This window comes from Gymnogyps californianus, chromosome Z (assembly GCF_018139145.2).
Source record: "Gymnogyps californianus isolate 813 chromosome Z, ASM1813914v2, whole genome shotgun sequence".
Classification (NCBI taxonomy): domain Eukaryota; kingdom Metazoa; phylum Chordata; class Aves; order Accipitriformes; family Cathartidae; genus Gymnogyps; species Gymnogyps californianus.
The window spans coordinates 81,310,517-81,335,197 of NC_059500.1; the positions used below are offsets into that span (position 1 = coordinate 81,310,517).

At 38.8% G+C, this 24,681-nt stretch overlaps 1 protein-coding gene across 4 annotated transcripts in view; it reads right to left on the reverse strand.

Annotated features, from left to right (window-relative positions):
- Nucleotides 1-598: 598 nt before the first annotated feature.
- Nucleotides 599-24,681, reverse strand: part of SMAD2 (SMAD family member 2) — a 40,464-nt gene continuing 16,381 nt past the window's right edge. The window contains exons 2-10 of one of the 4 annotated variants that reach the window (XM_050913498.1): nucleotides 15,797-15,886; nucleotides 14,453-14,646; nucleotides 13,818-13,952; nucleotides 10,452-10,526; nucleotides 9,098-9,151; nucleotides 7,808-8,020; nucleotides 5,935-6,072; nucleotides 5,630-5,774; nucleotides 599-2,042 (exon numbers count right to left, since the gene is read on the reverse strand). In XM_050913498.1, coding sequence (XP_050769455.1) covers nucleotides 1,919-2,042; nucleotides 5,630-5,774; nucleotides 5,935-6,072; nucleotides 7,808-8,020; nucleotides 9,098-9,151; nucleotides 10,452-10,526; nucleotides 13,818-13,952; nucleotides 14,453-14,646; nucleotides 15,797-15,886 — 1,168 coding nt within the window. In that variant the 3' untranslated portion in view covers nucleotides 599-1,918. The remainder of the gene's footprint in view (nucleotides 2,043-5,629; nucleotides 5,775-5,934; nucleotides 6,073-7,807; nucleotides 8,021-9,097; nucleotides 9,152-10,451; nucleotides 10,527-13,817; nucleotides 13,953-14,452; nucleotides 14,647-15,796; nucleotides 15,887-24,681) is intronic. The other 3 variants (XM_050913499.1, XM_050913500.1, XM_050913501.1) reach the window with 3 other exon arrangements.

The window sequence follows — 24,681 nt, forward strand, 5'->3', positions numbered from 1 at the left end:
TCCAGCCACAACATGCAGGACACTTGTGCCATTTATTTGGGTGGGTTAGAATGATTCCTAACCTTCAACAGAAAATATATACAGCAATTAATAAAAAAAACCAACCATCATGAGAATTAAAACTTTTATTAGTGTATTCACATATTAGGCAAATGCAACACGCATGAAGCTTATTTCTTAGGTTCACAAGTTCTACCAATACATTAGTCTACTGGTAAAACTAGCACAAACTGGTAACTGCTTTGCCAATTTTTTAAAGGTGTCTGGCCCACTTCTTCAAGGCTTGATTTTTGGTATTGCTTCTATGCCCTAGTCATTATGGCATAAAAATATCCATCACTACCATCAATTCAGTCAACTGATTAAAAGCTGTAACACTGGCCACATTTTTGTTCTCAAAGCTAAGTTATCACTAGCTGTACTTACAAAGTACAGTACTAGTGTAATGGATGAAACAATGGGAAAAACAGACAAAGGCAATCCTGCTACTGCCACAATAACAAAAGAATGACAGACAGCTAGATCACAAGATTGTTAGTAAGATGTATATTTTTCAAGTCAGAATAACCCTTCTATACAGTTTCCCAACCCTTCCCCAACCCAGACTTATCTGTAGAATATATTTCAGAATATTTTTAATATGGTGCAGCTGTAGTGTCCAAGGGTTCACAATAACATGCACTGTCACGAAGAACCTAGAAGTCCTCCTTCGCTGGTCATACCTCAGCAACCACTATCCTAGAGGTTTTGCAGAAGCAACTACTTTTAATAACAAGGCCCATTATGACATAATGAATGCGTATGATCTGGTATGTAAGTAAGCTATACAAAGCCACTCAGATCAGAAATTTAAATTCTGTTACTGAAATATGTTAAGAAGCTGCATCTATTTAAAACCTATACGAAAGAGTCTAGTTTACCCTGGGAAAGGATTTTTCAAGGTATTTGGCTCCAAAAACTAAAAACCATGATTTTTAGTGACATCTGTTTAATGAAAAAATACAGATGTAAGGGGTAAAAGCCAATAACCTTGTGTACTTAATCCAGTATCCAATGCTACAGTAAATTCTCATTCCATGAGAAAAAACACTGATTTCAATGATTCAAGGTACAAAAAAAGTCCCAAATTACATCCGTGCCAGCAATACTGCTGGCAATAGATGCATCAACTCAGATGGGTAGGGAAAAGTAGACTCCTAGTGTGATGGATACTTGGAATTTATAATATGAATTCATTTTAGGCCCCATTAAGCATATAAAGTGTCTTAAGATTTCACAGATGAATCTCAAGACATTTCTTTCCCTTCCAATGGAGGGATTTTCTTTTTCTTTAAGAAGGCAGCAAAAAGTTAAGCTTTTCTACAAGGAAAGTCTGCTTTTTATGTTTAGGACAACTCGAAAACCTGCTTATATAAAAAAATATAAAAGAATAAAGGAGTAGAGTCTTGGAATTTTATGAGAGATTTGCCCCAATCAAAAAAACAAACAACTATTTATGGGAACTAAAATGTAGAACAGCACAATACTGTGATATTTGAGATCATGATACATTACCTGTACATATACTTAGCTATTCATGTTATTGATAAACCATTAGGACACTCAATTATATACCCAATAAAAACACCATTAAGAGTCTTTAGAACTGTCCCTTCTTCTTTCTGAAGAAGGTATTTCTATACACTAAATTTTCATCTAGTATCAGAGTATAGGAAACAGAATCCACAAGGTGCTTTAATTGATGAGACCTCAAGTGCTGTTTTTCTTTTTTTTTTTTTTCCTTTTTTTTTTTTAAAAACCTTTTTGGATAGTAAACAGTTCATGGGGACCACACACAAATACTACGACAGACGAGCTGTTATATTAAGTCTGTTGACTGGACTCAATATTTAGCCCACTGGTAACGGAGGAAGGAGTTTTACGACATGCTGGAGCAGCGTACTGAAGGGGAGCCCATCTGAGTCAATACTTTGTCCAACCATTGTAGAGGTCCATTCAGATGAAGTTCAATCCAGCAAGGAGTGCTTGTTACTGTTTGCCGCCTAGAAAATAAAGAATAATAGGAAAGTCAGAAAGTAGCTTTGGCTGCCACAAAGTTCTCCATCATATGATCAATTATGTTTCCATCCATATCTATTACACAGAAAGATAAAAATCTGCAACCATTACCATACCTGTTACTAAGCTTTTTTTTCAGACAGTCTTTGAAGAAAAAACAACCAACCACCCCAACAAAAAAAAACCCAAACACCCCACATCTGTAAGACACACCAATTATTACATGCTTATCCTTAATACATCGAGAATATTCTGCTCTGTAGAATAAGATAAGAACTGCAGCATTTGCTTCAAGTGCCACACCAAGAGCCCTACTTCTAAAAAGAAATTCAAAACTGAAGATTGTCCAACCAATGTGGTGTTCATATCACAGATAGCTGTGTGCAGCTGTATCTTAACCTTCCAAGGGTCTGCACGCATAACTGGGTTTGAATTTTGTAGACAACTACCGAGAAATACAGAATAGAAGCCACTTGGCTCTGCACTGTCAGCATGGCCAAACAGCACAATACTATGGTGATCATAAGGTCTGGCTTTTTGGAGCAATTGATAAGATAAATGTATAAGGAAACTGCTAGATGTTGTCAGAAACACTACGTCAAAACACAGTGTGTGGTTATACTGTGCTAACTGATGCTATCGCAAAGGAACACCAAACTTCATCTCTGATTTCCTGTAATCTTATACTTCTACACGTGTTTTGTACTGTAACATCCTCACACAAACAATTTAGGTAAAAATTGTGCTTCCCTTGTCGTCTACATAAACTTGCCTATAATTTTCCACAATAGAAGCCCTTAATTAAACACCATGTAGAAAGCCTCAGTAAAGCTGAAGGACTGACAACCATAAAAGCTTCATTCACTCTCCCATAAATCCCTGTTGCAGAGATCTGTTACTCAAAAATCTTCTCATCTCCAAAGTAATCAGTATTGGACATACTCTGCCCGAGAAATCCTGTTATTTCACCGTACCCACTCCAGGCATGGGAGTTTTCCCAAACTAGACTGGCAAGACTACTGTTGCTAAGCCAGTTTTTCCTAGTAATTCTAGCTATCCCAAAGTCAAAGCAAGGAGGCATTAAGATTCAAAGGCAGCAGATTAGTCAGGCACAAACCCAGCCCCTTCATTTTTACTGTCGGCACTGCAACCCTTAGCTTTAAGGAAACCTGTTTGTATAAACAGAGGAACTGAAAAGGCAGAAAGATTAAGCCAGTGAGAGGATGGATTTCAAAAGTTGTCTGTGGTTTCACATTTTCTAGCAGAAGAAAGCGGCTGGGGTCTGTGCTCTCTCAGCACTCTAAAAAACATTGTTATCTTAGCCCCGAATGCTTATGCCAAAACAAAGTGATCCAATAGAAGAACAATCTAAACCACAGGAAATATAATTCCATTTAGTCTCAAATCCTCTCCCAAAGAAGGAAGCTCATTATTCCACCGCTGTCAACTCCCCTACAATGTGTTCCACAACACACTTCCTCAAAATTTTATAACTGGTTCTGTTCAACAACCCCGGCTTTGCACTACACTGGCAAAAGTTGTTAAAACAGTGACAGTCACTTAGCAGCCGTCTCAAAGCTAAAACTCAGGCCTCTTCTACCCATGGATTTCCAGTTCATGTATCACTAAGTCTCTCTGCTGTAATCACCTCTACTTAGCTTTCTTCAGAAGATAATCCTAGACCTGGACAGTTCCTGCGTTAACGTGAACACTTGTCTTCTGAAGTTCTACCACCATCCTCAAATTCAAGCCAACATGTATCGAGCAAAAAGCTGTAAGCTATTTTGTCTACCAAGCTTATAAAATCTACCACCCTGCTATACCTGCACGTTTATGCACATATGCCATATGCCTAAAATGTAAGTAATGCTTTGGTTTTGCCAAAGCCTGTTCCATGAGAAATGTTTTTGACATAACAATGAAGCACAGAAGTTTTAACAAGAATGATGGATTTTACAGCGCTTCCTGGTCTATTTTGAGAATTCAGACTACGTTCATTTAAATTCAAGGTTGTGTTTGCAGGAGCAACCCTTCTTGCTTTCATCACGACTGCAGCATAACTTACAAGTTTTGCGTATCAATAATTTATTAGCACCATCTTAAACAGAGATGCAAAGAAACTAGTTCAGCATTATGTCAGTAATCAGTTTCTGTGCTGTTCTGGCAGTGCTTCCACTGCAGCTTTTTCAATCCTATGATCTCTGAAGGGTTTATAGACTACCAACCACCAATATTCTCCCTCCTTAGAAAAAACTTTACCAAAAGCCTCCCCACTGTTTTAACCCAGCACTTACACTCCATTCACTTCAAGTTGTCTCCATATAATCTGACTGATTAAGCCTTTCTTCTGTTCTGATTTGAATGTTGTATTTAATTATGCGTAAGTGTATACATACTCCTTTTGAGCCAAATCCAACAGCTCTTTAAACTTGAGCCAGATTCTTTCTTGTGTACCTCTTGCTAACAAAGAGGTACCAATTTATTCCATTACTCAAATTTCTCATTTCATCCAATTAAGCTTTTACAAAATTGGTTTCATTTAGCTGAGAAGCCTCCCCCACACACTGACGCTGCTATTTACATGTATATATTTCAAGAGCAGAAAAAAGAATCAAAACCCCAGGATTCACAGTGGAACCTACAAGCCATTATTCAACTTCAGAAATGATATGGGTTTAAAAAAAATCATTATGTATTGCAATAGGGTATTGATATGTCAGACTTCATTCTTTCAGTGGACAATTTCTAGAGAGGTTTAAGGGATTTGTTTAAAACCACATCTCTAGCTCTCCAAAATAATGAAATCTTTAATACTGCTCAGTTAGAAGTCAATTCCTTTTCTTCCCAAACTGCCATACTACATTAAAAACAGGCACTGTCCTCAACTATAGCTCTTATGTTGTGCTAATAGAGAATACAATTGGAATCTATTCAAAAGCAGATAAAAGACTATTTTTTCCACTCAAAAACTGGTTTTAGCAGTTTTACTACATAAACACAGTCATCTTACTCCTGCAAAGTTTTTTCCACTACAAGTTCCAAAATATTTGCCATCCCTTAAATGTGTGTTCTCCAGCTGTTTTATTCTGCAGAATGCACTCCAAGCGACTCCAATTCTTTCCGTCGGGAACTATCAACTGCATCTTGCACCACAACCTAACGAACTCATTATACTCCATATAGAACAGGATAGAGACCAAAATGACTGTACGTCTAACAAACAGCTAATCATCTCATAGCACAAACTGTGAAACTTCTAGATGTTGTCAGTGATTTCACCATAAGAAGCAAGCAAGCAGGACTGAGCGAGGAAACGGAACTTTGACGACATGCCTTGCTCAACAGCTGACTTCAACGCAATACTAAAATCAGTTTACCGGTCTTTATGACTTAGGAACTTCATAGCTGAGGGGGAGAAAAAGGAAAATATGGGTTCAACTTGCAGACAGTGTATCTACAATACCAGTAAGAAGCCTGTACGTATGGCTTTCAAGCCAGACAGAAATAGCGTATTAGTGAAAGAAGAAAAATTATTAACTTTAAATTTAAAAAGCAAAGGTTTTTTTCTTACCTGTATTCAGCTCCCCATCCTTTAACAAAACTCATTCTTATGGTACACATTCTAGTAAGCTGATAAACTGCTTCAAACCCCTGATTCACAGATTGAGCCAGAAGAGCAGCGAATTCTTGGTTATTAAAGATTTTTAGATTGCACCCTATAAAGAAAAAATAAAGTCAAAAGGGTACAATCAATGAATGCTTGTTTGCTACACAGAAGCCCAAAACTATGAAGAAACTGTCAAAAGGAAAGCAAATGTCATCCAGTGAATACATTCACTGGATAATTTTATGCGAGACCTTTGGTATGCTACTAACCTGGTGGAATTTTGCACACAGTTGCAGGATGCCAGCCATATCTTTGATTACAGTTGGGGCTCTGAACAAAAATGGCGCTATCGCTTAGGCACTCAGCAAAAACTTCTCCGCCAATGTAATAGAGACGTACTCCCCTTCCTGTAGCAAAATTCAAAGGAGCTCTAGTTATGATATGACCCAAATAGATTAACAAACAAGGGAGTATTTTGTTTCAGAGAAGGCCAAGGTTTTTCTTTACAACAAACAGAAATCAATTATCTACAGGACCACACTGCTGGGCTGACAGCTGTAGCAGGAGCAGAACACGATCAACTTGCATTTTTCTCCCACGAACACACAATATTTGAAGGAGAAGCAGAATAATTTTTCGTCAAGAGCGAGACAGAATTTTCTAGCCACGTAACGGCTTGTAATGAAATCTTTTTCACTTAAAGAAATACCAAAATTGAAATAAAAAGATTAGATTCAACAGAATTAAAACTTGTGCCAATATTAAAGCGTTGTATGTGAAGCGGCACAGGCCACTGGCAAAAAAGGAAAACACAAGTATACCACTTCAACACTCTCCGCTTACATGCGCCCACACTATTTCACAACCCACTGCATACCCCTTTCTCTGTACTACTTTGACAAAAACAACAGGACTTCATTTAGCCCTATTACAAAAAAAATACCCATAAGAAATCCTATTGTTCACTTTTAAACTAGATCTTGTTCTCTCTCTCCAAGTGGAAGAAAATCTGTATGGGTTATTTCTAGCAGAAGATAAGTAATGTATAATTGATCTCCCAAAGAAAACTATTTATAATTAACAGGTCCTTTAAAGGCCATAGTTTCTCTTTAAAACTATTTTTCAAACAAATGCGAGCTGCTCTATAAAAAGAGTGAGCTCCTTACATTTTTGCTTTTCCTCATCGCTGACCATTTTGATCAGTCAGCACAGACATAGCCTGGGTTTCTGCACATCGAAAATTTTATTAGACAAGCATTTGGATTTGGCATAGAGGGAGTCAGAAGGTTCTACTGAAGAGGTTGGACTTTTTTACTAAAAGTAAAACCAAAAAAAAAAATCTCCTGAATGTTGCTAAATAAAAGAATCCAGGGGGAAAAAAAAAGAAAAATAAAGTAATTTATTGAAGAACTTAAAGCCAAGATGCTGCATTGTGGAAAACAATATTCTTTACTAACCATTACAAAGAAAATCTTAATCATGTCAAAACACCGTGTTATCTCAAGGGCAGCTTTTCCCATTTCAGAAAAGAATTCAAGAAGTACTACCAACGTCCATTCTGCATTTGATAAATTAGAATAAACTAAGCATACGTTCGTATTTTGTAATTAAAGCTTAAATTTCCATTATCAGCTACTCTGAATATAAATGCTACCCAGGGCACAGTGGTCCAACGAGGAGCCTGAAAGCCAAAAACCTGCCCCTCGGGACGCTTTGGTGCATCATCTTTTTCCAGAAGAAAAAGAAAATCCAACAGAAATCTCATACAGTTGAGTGGCTTCCTCCTGTGCCGCTCTCAGCCTGACAGTTGTGTGACTGCTGCTGCCACCGACTTAGTGACTACTGATTGAGGAAAGGCAGCTCCAGCCACCACTACATCTCTTCCCAATTGCAACTGGCTGTGGTAGCAGAAGCTGCTACATTTCCCCGATTTCAGAAGCTGTGACCTCTGTGTCTTTCCACTTCTGTCCTTAGCAAGAAAGGCCAAGCTCTCCTTGGCCAGCCTCAAGAGAGAAGTTCAATGGCTGGCTGCACAAGGGTGAGAGGACCCCAACACACAGATCTGCCCATCCTACCTGGATCATTCCAGATAATTTAATGGCTAAAATGAAATTAAATAGTTAAAAGATCAGAGATTTTTACCTATGTGTCGCCTTGTCATTTCCACTGTAGCATTTCTGTTTACATTGGAAAGCAGACCTAGACAAAATCGTTCTGAATTTGATGGATCTGTAAAGCCATCTACGGTCAGGGAAGGCTGTGATGCATGGAAGGTTTCTCCCACTCTTTGATTCAATTCATAATATGCTATTGAACACCAAAACGCAGGCTCCGAGTAAGTAACTGGTTGCAAGTCTAAAAAAAATTTTAAAAAATAAGCTTAACACAGAATTTGAGGCTGAAAAGAAATCTATCTGCCCTGCTATTCATCTCTTCCAGAAACGACAGCAGTAGTCTCCTCAAACTACTCAAATTATATTTTGCTTGCTGTCATTTTTACCTACCCTGGTAAACAGAATGGAATTCAATATTCCACACAAGGGAAGGAGGAGGGGAAGAAGGGGTGATCTAATCTGACCACAGCTCATGTAGTTCAGTACTTGCATTTTGCTCGGCAAAATGATTAAGCTAATGTTAACTGTGAGTGCCAGATGTTGAGACATTTCTGTTGCCTTTCTCTAACTTGCAAACATTTTGGCAACGTTAAAGATTAAACTATCACTGAACCACACAAAGGAAAAAAATATTAATATGAAAATGATGTTCCCTTATATTACACCAGATCTTATACGGTCTCTTTATCTAAAGGCAGCTCTAAGCTCCTTTTCCTCTCCCCTACTAGAGCTCAGTATCTTCCCTGTGCATCTTCAGCTTTTCCTGCGCTGCTTCCCCTTTTTACCTACCCTAATTACTTACTCAGCGTTCTGAACAGCATTTTCCTGTCACATCCTGTCACCATTCCTTAAAGAAACCCAAGGGACTCTGATCTTCCTGAGACATTTGTACAGACACACAGCAGTGGCACCTGATCAAAGCAGGTGGGCAACTAATGTGGGAGCAACAATTGTGTTGTGGTCACAGGTGAAGCAGTAGATGAGAAGAGCAGCAGAACACACACACAAGGGAGGCAGCAAGTCTGGGCAGCACTATGGATAGGCTAATGTCCTTTAAACTATTTATTTTATAAATGCTATTCCTGTACACACAACCATATTATTCTTTCTCTTTGCTAGAAGCTCAACAGTTACAGAAATAAGAGTAGTTATTAATGGGTTACTAACCCAGCCCTATTATGTTTATCACCAGGAAGTCAACCCAATAGTCTCCTCTTAAAACAGCTCTTTTTTAAAGTACATTTTCATTTTTAATGTGATTATATATAAAGAAGAGTCATCACACACAGAGAAACAATTAAAAGTATTTCCAGCTTACCCAAGCTATGATTAACTGGGGAGAGGGTACTAGGAGACAGCTCTGCTGGAGATCCTGTTGAAGCAATACAGATTGTTTCAGAGCAAATGATTCTCCTTATTTCAGAAGGGTAGGCATGACCGCTATCTAGATATAGTTTTACATTAAACTTCTTTGGAATAAGAAACCTCAGAAATCCTACAACCAGTTTTCCAGCATGTCACATGCTTATTCTGAATTAATATTACATTTAATTTTCTAGACTCCTGGGAACCTACCCCTCCTTGTAAAGACTCGATTAACATCTTAGTGTTGTATTTGGCAGAGCTCTCACTTCATGCACACTCCGTGAACATAACTATTTGTGCACTTGTCCAGTGAGAAGGTAGTGACTTCTTCCCAAATTCAGTGAAAAAAAGCTAAGAAAAAGTGGACAAGACAATCAAGATATTACCTCTCTATTCTCAAAGGAGAGGGTTTATCTCTAGAAAAGAACAAGCTGGATTTCCTCATTTGAGGAAATTATTCTCTCCTGGAAGGAGGAAGGAAAAAACTCAGAAAAACATGAACTCTCCAACACAATTTGTGCACTAGTAGGCAAAATACAGAGAGGCTTTGCACAGAAACATTCCTACAAGGGCTGCTGATGTCAGGCTTTTTTAATTAAGGTACCTATTGTCACATACTGGGAAAATATTGCAGTTCTTACACAAACTAGTGCAGTTGATTCCAATTAACTGAAAAAGGTTGCTAACACTAGCTAACCAAACACACACTCACGTCTGCCAGCACACAGCAGGACGTTCTTATCCAGCACATTAACTGTGCTTTGTCCAAGTCTAAGGCCAACCAGATTATCTAGAAACCCTTTCATACAAAGGCACAAATGCTTAATGTTTCTACTACTCTTTGAAAAGAGCCTTCCATACAAGAATTAATTTGAAACATGCCAGACGTGATAAGGTTGTCAGAGTTCAGAGACAGGTTCTCAACATGCAGCATTTCTGTAACTTTAGGCCAACAGACATTTTGCTTCAATGAACCTGTTTCCAGAAGGTAAAGTTAGGGGTAGGATGAAACTAGTCAGCTATTAAAATCTATTTTAAGGCTTTTTGATGAAGACTTAATTATACCTGTATGCTTTTGTTACAAAACAAATGAAAGGTACTTAATATGGCACAGAATGTTTTAAAAGCATTCCCCTAGCAAAAAACTATTTTGTTCACAAAAGACTGAAAGTGATATTTTAAACAGAAAACACCAGGTTGTACGGAGGGCTACTGCCATCATTGTTCAGGCTGAATTCATGCTGCTATGCAGAGGGATCACAACTAGTAATCCCAAGTCTTCAAAGTAGTGAAAAAATAAATTTTACCTGTATCCATGCTTTGGTTCAGCTGCTGGTCACTTGTTTCTCCATCTTCACTGATATATCCCGGAGGTGGTGTTTCTGTCAAAAAAAAAAAAAAATCTCCCTATTGGTTCAATGACTGGGGAAATTTGTAAGATTTAGCATTTGGGGTTTTTGTCCTCAAGTCTTCACGAGCTCCATATGATACCTGAACATTGAATCAAAATTTCATTTTGCTTTCCCTTTTCCTTACAGTAGAACTTCAAACCCATTACCTGCCTTCTAGTCTATGTAAAATGTATCATCTCTTGTATGACAGTCAATTGCCCAAGTATGTTATATAATTAACAGATAATCCTTGTTTGTTCCATTTAGGACGAGATACTTTCACTACAATGAGTAACAATTTTGCAATTGTGATCAACAGCTTTCACATTTATTAGAATTACAAATGAAAAAAACCCATCTGGTGACTTCTACCAAAAAAAAAAAGCGAGCCATCTTTATGTAGTATAACCATCAGATCAGATGCCCTCCCACGCCTTATAGAAGCTGCTAGATTTAAAGGTTATTTTTCAGTTCAGTCCCCAAATCCATTTTTCTTCAATACCAACAGCTGATTTCACTCATTAATGATAAATATCTAACGTTCTTGGAAGTAATAATAATAATGATAATAGAGTTTGTGCAGTATAGCTAGTTACATAATGGTATCTATGATGATATATAGGGGGAAGCGGCTGCGTGGTGCTCAGTTGCTGGCTGGGGTTAAACCACGACACTATATTATCTAACTAGTTATACTGCACAAACTCTATTATCATTATTATTATTACTTCCAAGCTCTATTAAAACAATCATCTGTTCTTCTAACTAGCTTTCTTTAAAGATGGAGTTTCATAGACCAAAGTAAACTCAGTAACAAGTTTGAAGTGTTCTGATATTAGAAACTGTGTCTAATTCCACAGAAACATCATCAAAACCCAGGAGAGTATGGCTGTTCTTTTTCTCCATTCAAAATGTACTTTGTAATCCAGATAATGAGTTAACCAACTGCCTTTCAGGAAATAATTTTCTTTGAACTGGGCAAACGTCTTTTCCTATATATTAAAGGCAAAACCTGGATCTCTTTAGAGAAAGTGTTTGAAGCTAACTATCTCTACAGTCGCCTTAGAATTCTCTCTGAGACATCTGAGGGATTAAACACATTTAATTACATTATTACCAAACAGCAGAAATTTAAAGATAAAGCCTTTTGCTTAAGAATTAAAACCAAATTATATCAGATATCATGTCTGAGATTTACAGCAATATAGTAAGATCAGAAGGAAGTCAGCAAGAGGAAACTAGATTAAGGCAGTTGATTAAATAAAAATGAACCAAAAGAATTATATCTTTGGTTCATTCTGTAAAACTAGTGTGCTAAATATAGATGTCACAAAATTCAAGTGAGAATTTAAAAGGACGATTAAAGGAAATCTCTACTAGCAAGAAGTATGATGACAAAAATAATACTTGTTTTGAACATTTTTATAGAATTCATTGTGATAAAGTGGACTCCACCCATCTCCAAATCATTCGTTATAGTTAAGCCCACAGCCATGGTAAAAGGTCAATAACCATTTCCAATCCAACCCACGCCTCCTGTTTCCAGTTGCTAATCTAGGCTCTTTGGCACAGATTATTTTCCATATCTAGTCTCTGTCTGAGCAGAGAAGATTTCCTCCACCTAGTACCGTTAATACTGTTTTAGGGTCACAGGTTGAGCACCACCACAGCTAGAAATAACTGCTCAAGTGCAGCATTAAAAATTCTTGGCAGAGCTTGAATGCCGCCAGAAGTTTGGACAATGCAGCTCAGCACATCCATAACCTGAAAGGGAACATACAGCCCAAAGGCCATCCTGCACCTTCACCACCGCCATCTCCCCAGCTGTACTTAAAACCAACCTCTCTGTAGACCAAGTACTGAGACAGTATTGCGGTGCAAAACCGCCACAGTTGTTAGTCTGGCCTACCGCTAAAGAAAACGGTTCTCTGAAGCAGGCTGTCCAGACACCCAAGACTTATCAGAACCTAGCTAAGTATGCAAGGTTAAGTTAGCAAGGTCAAATAAAGTAAGATGCCATGATATGAATACAACAGGAGGGTGTCAGTGACAAAGAGAAGGAGGCAAGGTGTGCTTAGCTGCATAAACATTTGAGTATCATATGAATATTCGCAATCACCTTGAACTGGCTTCCTGCAAATAACTACCTAGAGTTGCTGTAGCTCATTTCCATAGCACTGGATTTTCAAATGGTGGCTTTCCAGTAAGTTGTTTACAAATGCTATCAAAAGCCCTCTGAGTCAAAAAAGTATACATAAGAAAGCAACAGCAACTTCTAGCACCTTAAATCGCTCTTTAAAGATCTGCTGTCCCTAGATGGCACCAAATGTGGCACAAATTAAACAGATGAGATCAAATTAACTGAAAATTTTTGGTGTCATTTCAATTCTTGCATACATTTAAAGAAAACACAAGCAACACCCTGTTTAAGACATGTAGATACAATTTGTACACGACATATATTTGAGTTTCAAGGCAGCCATTCTTCGAGAGAGTCCAGATCTGAATTTTCAGCTTATTCGTAACATAGCTGCATTAAACATTTATGAGAAAGCTTCAGCTTTGCTTGGTTTTACCCTCCAGGCAACTTCCTGAAGAGATAGGAAACAGGAAGATGGGGCAGGAAACAAAGGTCACTGATCTTACGTTTCAATAAGGGTACAGGCTTTTGGGTGCACTGTAGCAGATTAGTCTTGGTATTTGTGTTGGGTGGGAAAGAGGCAAAGAGGGGGAGGAGGAATTCTTTAAGAGTTCAATATTGGTAGGTTGTTCTTTCATACTAAAAAGACAAAACTGTATGCACACAATAGTAACAAATACAGAAAGCACACCTTGATCGATCGCGAACTACAGATCAAAACACTTTTTAAGTCACCGTTTTGCAACTTGAAGTTTTCTCCACATACTACACAAGGTGAGATTGAGCAGCAGTTTACTACTCAATCTCCAATACACAGCATTTGGCAACCCCTATATGTTTGTAAAACAGGCTCAAAGCATAAGGTGAAGGTCTATTTTGTACTCATCAGCATTCTGAATCTTAAAGAAGCTACTGAAACCAAGTAAGCTACTGTGAAACCACAGCAATGTGGTTTCACACAAGATCGTGTTCTGCAAACAGTGTTCAGGTATTTCCACTGGAATTACTACATGAAATCAACTAGATTTAATTTATTGGTGCATCTTTCAATTAATTTGATCACTTAGGAGGATGAAAGTACCATCTTAGTTCCAGTGGCACAACATTAAGTGTACTGTTTGCAACGGGAGTTAAGAGAATACCTGGTATGTAATTGCTCTGTGGTTCAATTCCAGCTGGAAAGTTAGTGTTTTCAGGAATGGAATGGGTATAGTCATCGAGAGGTGGAAGCTCCGTTAGAATCTCAGTGTGTCGCGGCACTAGTACAGGAGGCAAGACTGCAAAAGCAAAATTCAATGCATTAGTAAGACCCTCAAAATACACACTTCTGTGAGCTAAAAGGAAAAAAATTAAACCATCTAACTATTTCTTAATATGTTTTGAAATTTTCTGACTCTCAGTACTGCTAGTACTGCAATTGTACTGCTAGTTACTAGAAGAAACAAATTCCTGAGGTGCCTCTTGAGTAAGACTACTCCACATTAGCAAAGGTAAGTCATCTCTATTCTCCTTTTCAGTCCGGACCGTACTTAACCAGCTGGAAACTGCTAGCGGTACTGAAAGTGTTTATCAGAGGTATTCAACACATTTGTAAAGATGTGTCAGTATCTTTACTATTAAAAACTTCCACAGGATGGTATTCCCAAAAGCTGTACCTCTAAGAATCTTGTACTTTTGGCAAGAGAAAGCATCATCTTTCTCTATTTTTCATTTAAAACACTATGCTGGACTAGTACATACAAATGCTGCTATACAAAGTCAGAAGCAGTCTTCCTACCTGGTGTCTCCACTCTCTGGTAGTGGTAAGGGTTTACACATACTTCATCCTTTTTAAGATTAAAAGCATATTCACAGTTTTCAATTGCTTTAAGTTCATGGTGACTGTGAAGATCTGGCCAGCGCCACAAACGACAGTAAATAACATGCGGTAATCCTTTACGATGAGATACCTGTAGACGGCCATCGAGAGATCTATATGGGAAAGATGTTGAGAAGTATTTACAGACTGCATGCTGTCTCTTAATCACTCGAGCAACAGTGTACACACATGGGATGGGTAGTTCACTCAGAATGCAGTGGACTGACACTGTTAGTGACATTTATAGTCTTGCTAAAAGGCTTCAAATGTGATAAAAATGATGGTATCAAGCAGTGTCTTAACTTATTTTTTAGCTGCTCAAATTATTGCCAGTGAATTTAGAGTTCATTAAAAGCCACTTTACCGCCAACCAAGTATTTAGGATGACTGCTTCACACACTTTTTTTTAAATGCAGAAGACAGTTGTTAAAAAAAAAAAAAAAAAAAAATCACACACTTAATAGTCCCTTCCGCTGCTAAACCTCAAGGCTTTGCTGTGGCATGGATGCTTTATGGCTTTAAACATAAGAATTCCCACAGGACTGCAAATAAGCCTATAAGCAGTCAGCTGCCCAAGTGATCCACATGGCAGTATAACTGTAACGCAAAAAGCATGAATGCACATCTTGTAAGGGCTGTACAGTTTATCTTCTTGACTTCATCTGCCTTGCTACCAGCTGAAAATGTTTTGCTAGTTTTAAGACAGACTGCATAGGCTTACACAAATGCAGATGTTTATGATCGTTATGGGATGGGAGACAAACCTCAATACACAAATCAAGTAATGTGACATGAAAAAATAAAGACCCTGTTTAGAATTTGCCCACCATTAACTACTGAAGAGTTTACAAACAATTCGTTAGTAGCTCGTATCTGAGCCAATTAGCAAGATTTAACTGAAAGCTTGTGGCATACAAAGCAGTTTAGACACTTTGTAAGATTAGGTCTAAAGAATTAAGTTTCCCAACTTTGTTAATATAAATACCAAATCACATTAGAGCTTGCATTTAACAAGTCTTCCCATTCTTTCAATAGCACTGGCGTGAAAAAGGAATATTTCAGAATTAGAGTTTCATTGGTCAAAACATCAGCTGAGAACACTTGGATTTCTACACTGGCAAGCAAATATTTTAAAATGCTGTACCATGAGAGGCCTAGGAAGCATTTTAGTCTATTTTAAAGCTAAAGCATCCCATTACAGACCCTCCAAAGCCAATCCCTCCCACAAGACTTCTATGATGCGAGAGAGGGCAGAATATTCACCTGGTTTGTTCAGAGAAGCTGTAAAGGCCTGTTGTATCCCACTGATCTATCGTGTTTGGTGTACTCAGTCCCCAAATTTCAGAGCAAGTGCTGTGCATAAATTGAAAACAAAAACAAAAAATTGATATGAATATGGAACATGGTTATTCAAAACACCATGATGTCAAACATGGAAAAATGTACAGAATACTTCCTTTCACATAGAAGATAGAGCATTGTTAGACTCACATTTAAACTGACATCTCATGCTATATTTTCTATATGAAGGAGGCTATCAAAATGGAACACGTGATTCAAGGTAAATGATAATGTTTTTAAAAGGTGAACAAGTTCTCTGGTTTTAAGTAGTCAATACAGTTGTAATGTTCCTTAAAACAGGCAAAACTTCCTCAGCCTAGCTCTTAACAAAATTCAATTTTAAAGGGTAGTTTCTGGGTTGGGTTTTTTGTTTTTGTTTGTTTTTAAACATAAGCTTCCCTAAGACTTCAAACAAAGGCCATGTGTATCTGAAACTGAACATCACAATCTAACTTTCAGGTACCACCACTTAAGCATTAATCTCATTCTCCATGCACATACTAATTTGCTGCTTTTCCCAAAACAGGAAAATTCAGATTCTGAAGAAAAGCACATTGTAGCTGATACTTCTCACTGTTTTCTGTACTCTCCTTGATTAAAGAACTAAATATTCTTTTCCACTGTATACAAAACACAGAACGTTTAACACAATTTTACAGTACAGTATTTTAAGACTTAACTATAGAATAGCAAAACTTTAATTGCTAAATCAAGCAGGAGGAAAGGAGAGACAACTAATTCTTTACCAAACTGGTTCAATGACAAGATCACAACAGTAAAGAAAAAGGAACCTTCAGTCATAGGCACAAACTAAAAGCAGCGGCAGATTTAAGCAAAGCAAGAAAACATGGGCTTGTAAACGGGCAGCAGACTTTCAGAAGCATAAATCAAGCTCAGCTTTATCACAGACTTGCTCTGTGACCACTCAAAACTGACAGTTTATTTTATATAAGTAACACACAACTAGACTTTGCACCTCAGAAATGAAGAGAATTTGGTTCACAAGCAACTTACATCTCCACTTCCTAATTACAAAGCCTGAAGTTTGACTGGCTGCTACATTACCTTTAGAACTAATAGCCTCTGAAAAGCTGCAACAGAAAGAAAAGAATCCAAGTACACCAAACTCCTGGTTTTAAATATAGGTGTTGTGATTTAAATTTAAACTACTAAGCTTAGCTGGATTGAGTGCTTAAGGGAAGAGAAGTAAGGTAGGTATTTTTATTTCTCCTCCCTACACAGGGAAAATTCATTAGCGTTCTGAAACAAATGAGCAGACAGCACAGCACTGTACTTAAAACCACTTTCAGGGCTGACAACCACCACAATTCCACGGTGACTTTAATAAAACATAAGCGTGGGCTACTAATGAAGGGAATGAATGGTTCTTGTCCCCTTCTTGCCTGTCCCACACGCGTCATTTCAAATGCCATCCCAGGGAGGCTGAAATGTCCACGCAATTGAGCAGCAACCCAAATCAGTAAACTGGCTATCTGACCACAGAACATACGTGGCTGAAAATTTGTGTTTTGAGAGTTACTTTTCAGTTCTGCTATTCACTGTGGAGCTACACAAGCACTACAAAGGAGGAGCGAGAGTGTAATTTTGAGCAGCAGTCTGCATTTATCATAAATAAAATGTTAAATAAATTTTACTGATTATGGACACAACTAAAATCTTGTACTAGATGACTTTTTGTTTAGTAGAGAGCAGCAGAGAGCCACAAGTGAAGGCCCATTCTCTGACATACATCCAGCTCTACAAGAGCCAACTGTCCTGAACAAGTTACATCCAACTCAGACACAGGTAGCATCACAGCTCTACAGAACGAGTGGGCCAAGAGGGATACTGACCATCACTGCATCAGTAGAGCCTGCAACCTCTCTTCTTCATATTCCTAAGATGCCTCCAGGATGGTGGGCTGCCAGAAGCTGCGTAAGGATTGAAATAGTTGCCCTCAAGACACATAGGCAGCCTGTGGGACACCAGGGAGCATCCCTGCAGTGTACTGTGTCCTTAAAAATGCACCACTACTGCTGGTAAGACAGATCATCATGCACATAAAATTTGAAGAACAATCAGCAGACAGAAAACCTGCTGCATATTAATTGCCACAGTCAGCTCCGACAGCTTACTACCTTTGAGCAATGGATCCTTTATACAAAGCAGTGCTCCAAAGCTGATGCTGTCACACAGATTACATGTTCCCAAAATTGTGGGGTGTATCACTGGTGTAAGCATGACATGCCACGCATTTGCTTCACAAGACTTTTAAGACAGCACATGCAAAAGTGAAATTTCACAGCCCTTGACAAAGCACAATGAACAGGAACAGTATTTTATATTGCTAACCTGTTCCCTCCATAAATATTCAAACTATCAAAGCTGACAGCATATTCCATAACCTACGGAAAGACAAACAGTATCCTGAAGTGACTGTGTGACGGAGCCATAGCTTGCAATGAAACTCAGGACACCATGGAGGGAGGGCAGGCCCGGAGGTACAGAAAGAGTGATTCGTTAGAGCAAAACTGCTCCAATATTCAGCAGCTTACATGATACGCTGTCTTCCAGGATGTATGTCTGCTTAGAGCTGGGATTAATATCAACGTTTTACTGGCTTATCTATACTAGGACTATACTCCAACTCCAATAATCCACAATCAAACACTGAAGAGCCTGCAGGAAATCATCCTGTATGACCAATAAAGTCAGCTCAACACAGCTTTTACTGTTCACTGGGAGAAACATCTGAGGAAATAAAGTGGTCTCCCCACTCTCCTGCTCACATAAAAGATCCACTGCCTAAAAGATGCAAGACCGCCTTCCCACCACGTCATCCAGACAGTAAACTAGGGCTCTTAGTATTCACACACACGCACACCAAATCAGAATGAAATTCCTCACAACCATAAAAAGCATACTTCATCCACAGCACTTCCATGAGAGGCCACAGTATGCTCATTCATACGCAAGCAATAGCCTGACGCAGGGCAGACACGCCTACTCATCCCAGAAAGGTGGTGGCTGGAAAGAAGGTGACTGCATTCTGAAAGATGTTTAAACAACCGCTAAAACCATCTAAAAGGCAGACAGGAGGTACAGACTTTTTAGTAGTACAGAATTACTGCCCCAAAATAAACAGGAGACATTCTCTCCTAAACCCACCTTTCTGAAGCGTCCTAAACCCCTTGTGATGTGAAGAGTCCTTCTATGCCTTAGTCCATAAAGAATTTAGAAGAATCAAGGACTAACATCTGTACTCATAAGTTAAGTCTTGTCTGGAAAGATTCCCAGGCCCTGGAACATGATCATGTGTGCTAGAAAGCAGCTAGGACATTCCCCAGCACTGGGCTGTGCCAATTACTGTTCTCCCACACAATTCCCAGGTTTGTGAGTCGCACACCATCGGGACCACTCACAGTGGGCAGTTCAGATGCAGCCACCCTGCCCTGGTAGCTAAGAGCTTAAGAGTATGGACAAGGCAGTCCTGAGCCAGTTGGCCACGGTGCCTGGGAACATTCCCAGGCACGTTTAATTTATTAGGAGGGAGGCAGCCAAGACATATCACCATTTCACCTTTAGTAAGCAGACTGCCCTCAAACCGAAGTCTAGAAGCACACTTCAGGCTTCATGTTTTACCAAACAGGGGTTTTTGGTTTTGAACTCACTGTATACTGCAGCACTGGTAAGCCATCATTGTTTCCAAAATACAATTTGGCTCCTGCATCCAAGCTGTACTTAAATCTTTCCTGTGTAGACAGCACTTAAATATACTCCAAAATACAAGCTTAAAACTAATACACTTCCTCCCACCAGAGCAGACACTTTCATTCCAAGGAGCATTTTCATTGCTGTTCTCAAAACAATTTGTCTGTTGACAGAAACGAGGTCAACTATACAAAAGCTAACATTTTTATCTTTTCAACGCTAGCTTAGATTAGCAAATCACTATGTTCTGTGGCCTCTAGTACTCCCAGAGCAAGCCTGCTTGAATACTAGATTGCTGCTTTTGCAGACCCCACAAAATAAGTGAATTTATTATAAGGGACTTCAGGGATATAAAGCATCAAATTGGCTCAGCTTCCCAGGTGTTTTGAAGTTCTAACAAAAGAAAACTATTTCCTAGAGAAAGGAGAAATGCTCAAAGGATACTTGCAAGGAATAACAACTACTCTTTGAGACCCAGGGATTTTTAGGGAAAAGTCAAAGTCTAGCAGACATCTGGTTAAGCTGCTACACACTAAACCTGGGACAACTCAGTCCCGCAACTCCTATCTCGGGACTGACCAGAGGACTGATGTGGTGAAGAAAGGGTCAGACAAGTTATTACTGTGTGGAATCGAAGCTACTTCCATCAGAGCCTTTCCCTAAGTGGAAAGGGTTGCAAGAGTTGGCATTTCAACCTGACTTTTCATCTGCTTGTAAGGAGCAGCATCTCAGATGATACCGTACAATTCTGGCAAGAAGAATCTTTAATGTGGCTATCAGCATGCAACAGCACACAGTATGCCTTCACTTCTTCCATTTCATCATTTCCTTTAACAGGAAAATCTGAGTTCCAAAAAAACCCTACTCTGGGCAAGAAATTACCTAAACAGCAAAGAGCTGTAGCAATGCTTCACAATTTTGAGACAAAGTGCCAAAACTGCCTTTCTTTAGTAAGACAGAAAATACTGACACACACAAGAAAAATGTGGACACAGGAAAAACCTAAATATCAAAGATAACCAAAAGTATTTGTATTGCCTAGTCTATATATCACGGATGATGTTCCCAATCAGCATCAACAGTGCAAACTATCTTAGTGGAATAATAGTATCTGTAAGTCTACTACAAAACTGGACCATCAAGTCCCAGTTCAAATACAGATGAATTATTGATCTGTCCATGAAGAATGAGCATGGACAAACGTGGTTTGTGCCACACTCATAAGCAAGCAATATGATTGCTTGCTTTAACGTATTATATCCCTATTGGAGGAATCAAAGCCCATATCAAAATCCATAATAACCAAATATAAACTACATGGGATGAAACAGTCTAAAGTAACATGCTATAGTCACACTCAAGAGTCCAAAAATACAGATGGACATCATCTCAACTGGAACACACTGCCCAAAAATAGATTCTTGTATTTGCAATATGATTAGGTGGTAAAGGACACTGACCCATCTAGGTGAAAAAAGGAACAGGATAAGGCTGAACAGGATAAGATGACCATTGCCAACCAGCATACTAACATTAGTCTGTGACAGTACGACCTCATCTTAGTGAATATAGAAAGCCATGTGCATCCTGGCTTGCAGTGGCAGTAATTCTGAACTAGAAACTTCAGTAGCTGGAGATGCAGCTACACAGAACAATTCACAATCCCCTCACTGATGTCCAGATGCCAACTAATAAAGCTGCCTCAGGTTGGTACTCAACCTAGGCCGCTCCATTAGGTTCAGTTTCTCAGCACAGTTAAAAGCCAGATGTACTGATTTGCAGATCCAAGCAAGTATGTGCAAGTAGTGTCCATACAGTCATGACCACAGCATTAAACAAGCTGGTGCCTACACATGGCACTGCGCTGCACAACTTCCAAGACATCCCTGTACTTTCCTGAGGTGCACTTGCAAAATAGAAGATACAACCAGGGATAAACGTGGTAAGTCTTGTCAATAATACTCAGTTTTATAGAGATGCTGTTTTATTTGAGGCTATAATTGAAAGAACCTGAAGCCAGCAGAGTTTTAAACAGTATCCTCTGTGCACCAAAACTGTCACATACATGCTTAGGCTGGTATCTGTAAATTACAGGTTGTTGCTACTATGAATTTATTACCAGTTTTTACTGAGACAGAATGAACAAAGCAACTATCCTACCACTAACACTATTTACAGTACTGGCAATGCTGCATGCTCTAGGTACTTTTTGTACTAAATGAAGTGCTTGCAACAAGTACAACCTCAGATGAAAGCAAGCAGAACCACTTCAAAGATATTTACGTATGAAGTACCAGAAACTCTATACACAAGTTGTTAAATATTGTGACAATTCATACATAACTGCAATTCCACTTTCTTCTTCAAAGTCTTGCAAAGTGGAACAGCTCTAAAGGAGCTAAAAGGCACAGAGTTCAGTTGACAGCCTCCTCTTTACCTGAAGTGGTAGCACTAGAAAGGCAACAAATAAAACCTGAAATGCAAAGAGCATCATGCTAGTCAAAGCCCGTATTATACAGGAATCACTATAGAATGGTCTTGGACATTTGACTTGCTTATTTGTGAAGTATTACACTGAACCCCTAACATTTTTCCTGAATGTTTCATATCTTTCAGAATCTACAGCCACTAAGAAGTTTGCAAGTCCATGCTCAAGGCAATATTCTCCATTTGTCTTTCTCCTGCATCTTATAATCATGAGCCTTTCTTCCACTGAATCTAATTTGTCCGCCCCTATATTTTCTGAAGGCATTTGTAGTGCTGGAGCTGTGACTGAAACGAAAAATAATTTCAGTAAACTGTGACAGTACTCCATTTATGCGTTTTAAAGTGGGAGATGAGAATGAAAGTTCGTTTTCAAATTCTAGAATTCTCATGCAAAGTCTTCCCTACATATGTGAGCCTGATATTTGTTTTCACTCAAAGACCAAGCAAGAAAAATGCAATAACAACAGAAAAGATGATCAGGTTTTCACTTGAACTAGACAAGTTACGTAGCACAGGCACACAAACACCTTTATACCAGCCTAACATTTACAGGACTTATTACCTCGACTGATATTTTGTCAAGGGGGCAGAAAAGCGGTGCAGAATTTGCTTCAAGAGCTACACCAAGATATCCAAAATGGAGTTAGAGCAGTAAGAAATGGCCACTAGATTTACGGAATCCCATATTTTCATAACAAATGGGCAAATGCCATTGCTTTAACATTGCTCATGGCTGCTTCTGTAAAATTTGCCTGAGAAAACAGGTTAAAGTCTGCAGATTGAAGATCTGTACCTTACATACTAACTTTTTTTTTTTTAAAAACCTTGCTATGTAAGATCTTAGATCCAAGATTTCACACAGCAACAAACTGAGCCGGCAACCAAGGCAGGAATACCGCTATACTGACTTAGGCTCTGGTTCATCACTGGTGTAGCTAAATTGAAGTTGTACTCCTGCGAAGACACCGTCCATCACACTCCACTGATACTAACTTTGAGAAAAGGATCAAGTAATTGATGGATGAAAGAACAGAATCCTTCCTCTCATACCCGTTATCTTCTTTCTGATGCAACTGGGGTTCAGGAACAGCTGGGAGGGAGATATACCAAACCTTTGGAACCAGCTCAAGAGAGGGTCTCGAAGACAACAGTAATAGGTAAGACTGCTTTGAAAGGCTTAGGTGTATAGATGAAACAGAGTCCGTAATTAAAAAAGTTCATTGGCTTACATACAGTATTGTATTCAGCACAGACGACAGTTCCTACCAAATCTGCCTGATCGTGGTTTCCTTAATTCTGGGTTTCAAATGAAAATATGTGTAGCTGCTTTTATATTCTGACTTGACAGTCCTTTCTATATCCTAGCAATTAGCATTCTCCCTATTACAGCCTAAAATGTCTATGTACCAGCCAGTAGCCATGCTAATTATATTACCTGTCTTTGCAAACAGCACCTCAGCTAGCTGTATAGCCAGTTGTCTGAACAAAAGCTTATTGTAAGATGTAGTTTGGCTGGCCTAAGTGTCTCAACTACTACTGAAATGTATGTTGCTCATGGTTTCTTTTCCCCATGCTGGGGGTGGCAGGGAAAAGGTTATTTGCAGCATGCTCACTTAGAAAACATTAAAGAGATCTGCAATAACAATGCAAATGTTAAGTTACTTTCATGAGATATCTACCCTACTCCTCTTTGAATCTTACATCATTTTGCATCCCTGCAGAACTGACCAATCTTTTTACTTGCATCTCCACCATCCCATATTACAGTGACAAAGTCTCATCTAATCATTTAAACGTATATAACCAGGCATACACATTCACCAAACTGCATGACTCAAAGCTACAGCAGTTCATTCCTGCTTGTGAATGATGTGAAGTAACAGAGGTCCTGATCTCATTTCCTTGCACCAGAAAATGTAAAGATTCAGTAATTCAGTATGAAATAATGATTTTTCTTCCAAGCACCTGCTAGAGGGATGAGCTAATATCTTAGCCAATGCTGAATAAAATGCACAAGCGCGAATTCTTCTTAAAAATGATTTACACAGATCTGCAGTGGCACTCATCCTTAAGAGGAGGTGGACAAGATTCTTCCATGGAGACCATTCTGTGACAGACACTGGGGTAGAAAAGCAGACCCCTAGGAAAGTTCTGTTAAAGGGTAGTATTAGCAACCAGAGTAAATGGATATTTACACATAAGTACAGGTGGGCAGCTCGTTTGCTAATGGATTCTCCCATTCTCCAAAGGAGAAACAGAGCCTGTTAAGTCTAGGAAAAGGATATTAAATAACGTCTAAAAGAGCCCTGGACTCCAGAAAAGAAAGCTCTTACAGAACTGAAAGCACAGGTTTCTCTTTCAGCACAAACTCAAGAAAACAATAGTAAAACTGGCAGCTGGGGCACTCGGCTCCCACAATTATGAGTGCTTCCCCAAGTGTCTCCAACCCCTTAGATTTACTTTTATTTAAGCAATTGGTCTTATATACATAACAAAAAAGCTTGGTTTTCTCTCTCCCCCAGAATCCAAAAGCAGACCTTTTTTCTTCAAGCATATGCAACACAGAAAGATTACTTGCTCAAAACAGTAGCTGTACCTTCTCTCCCCAC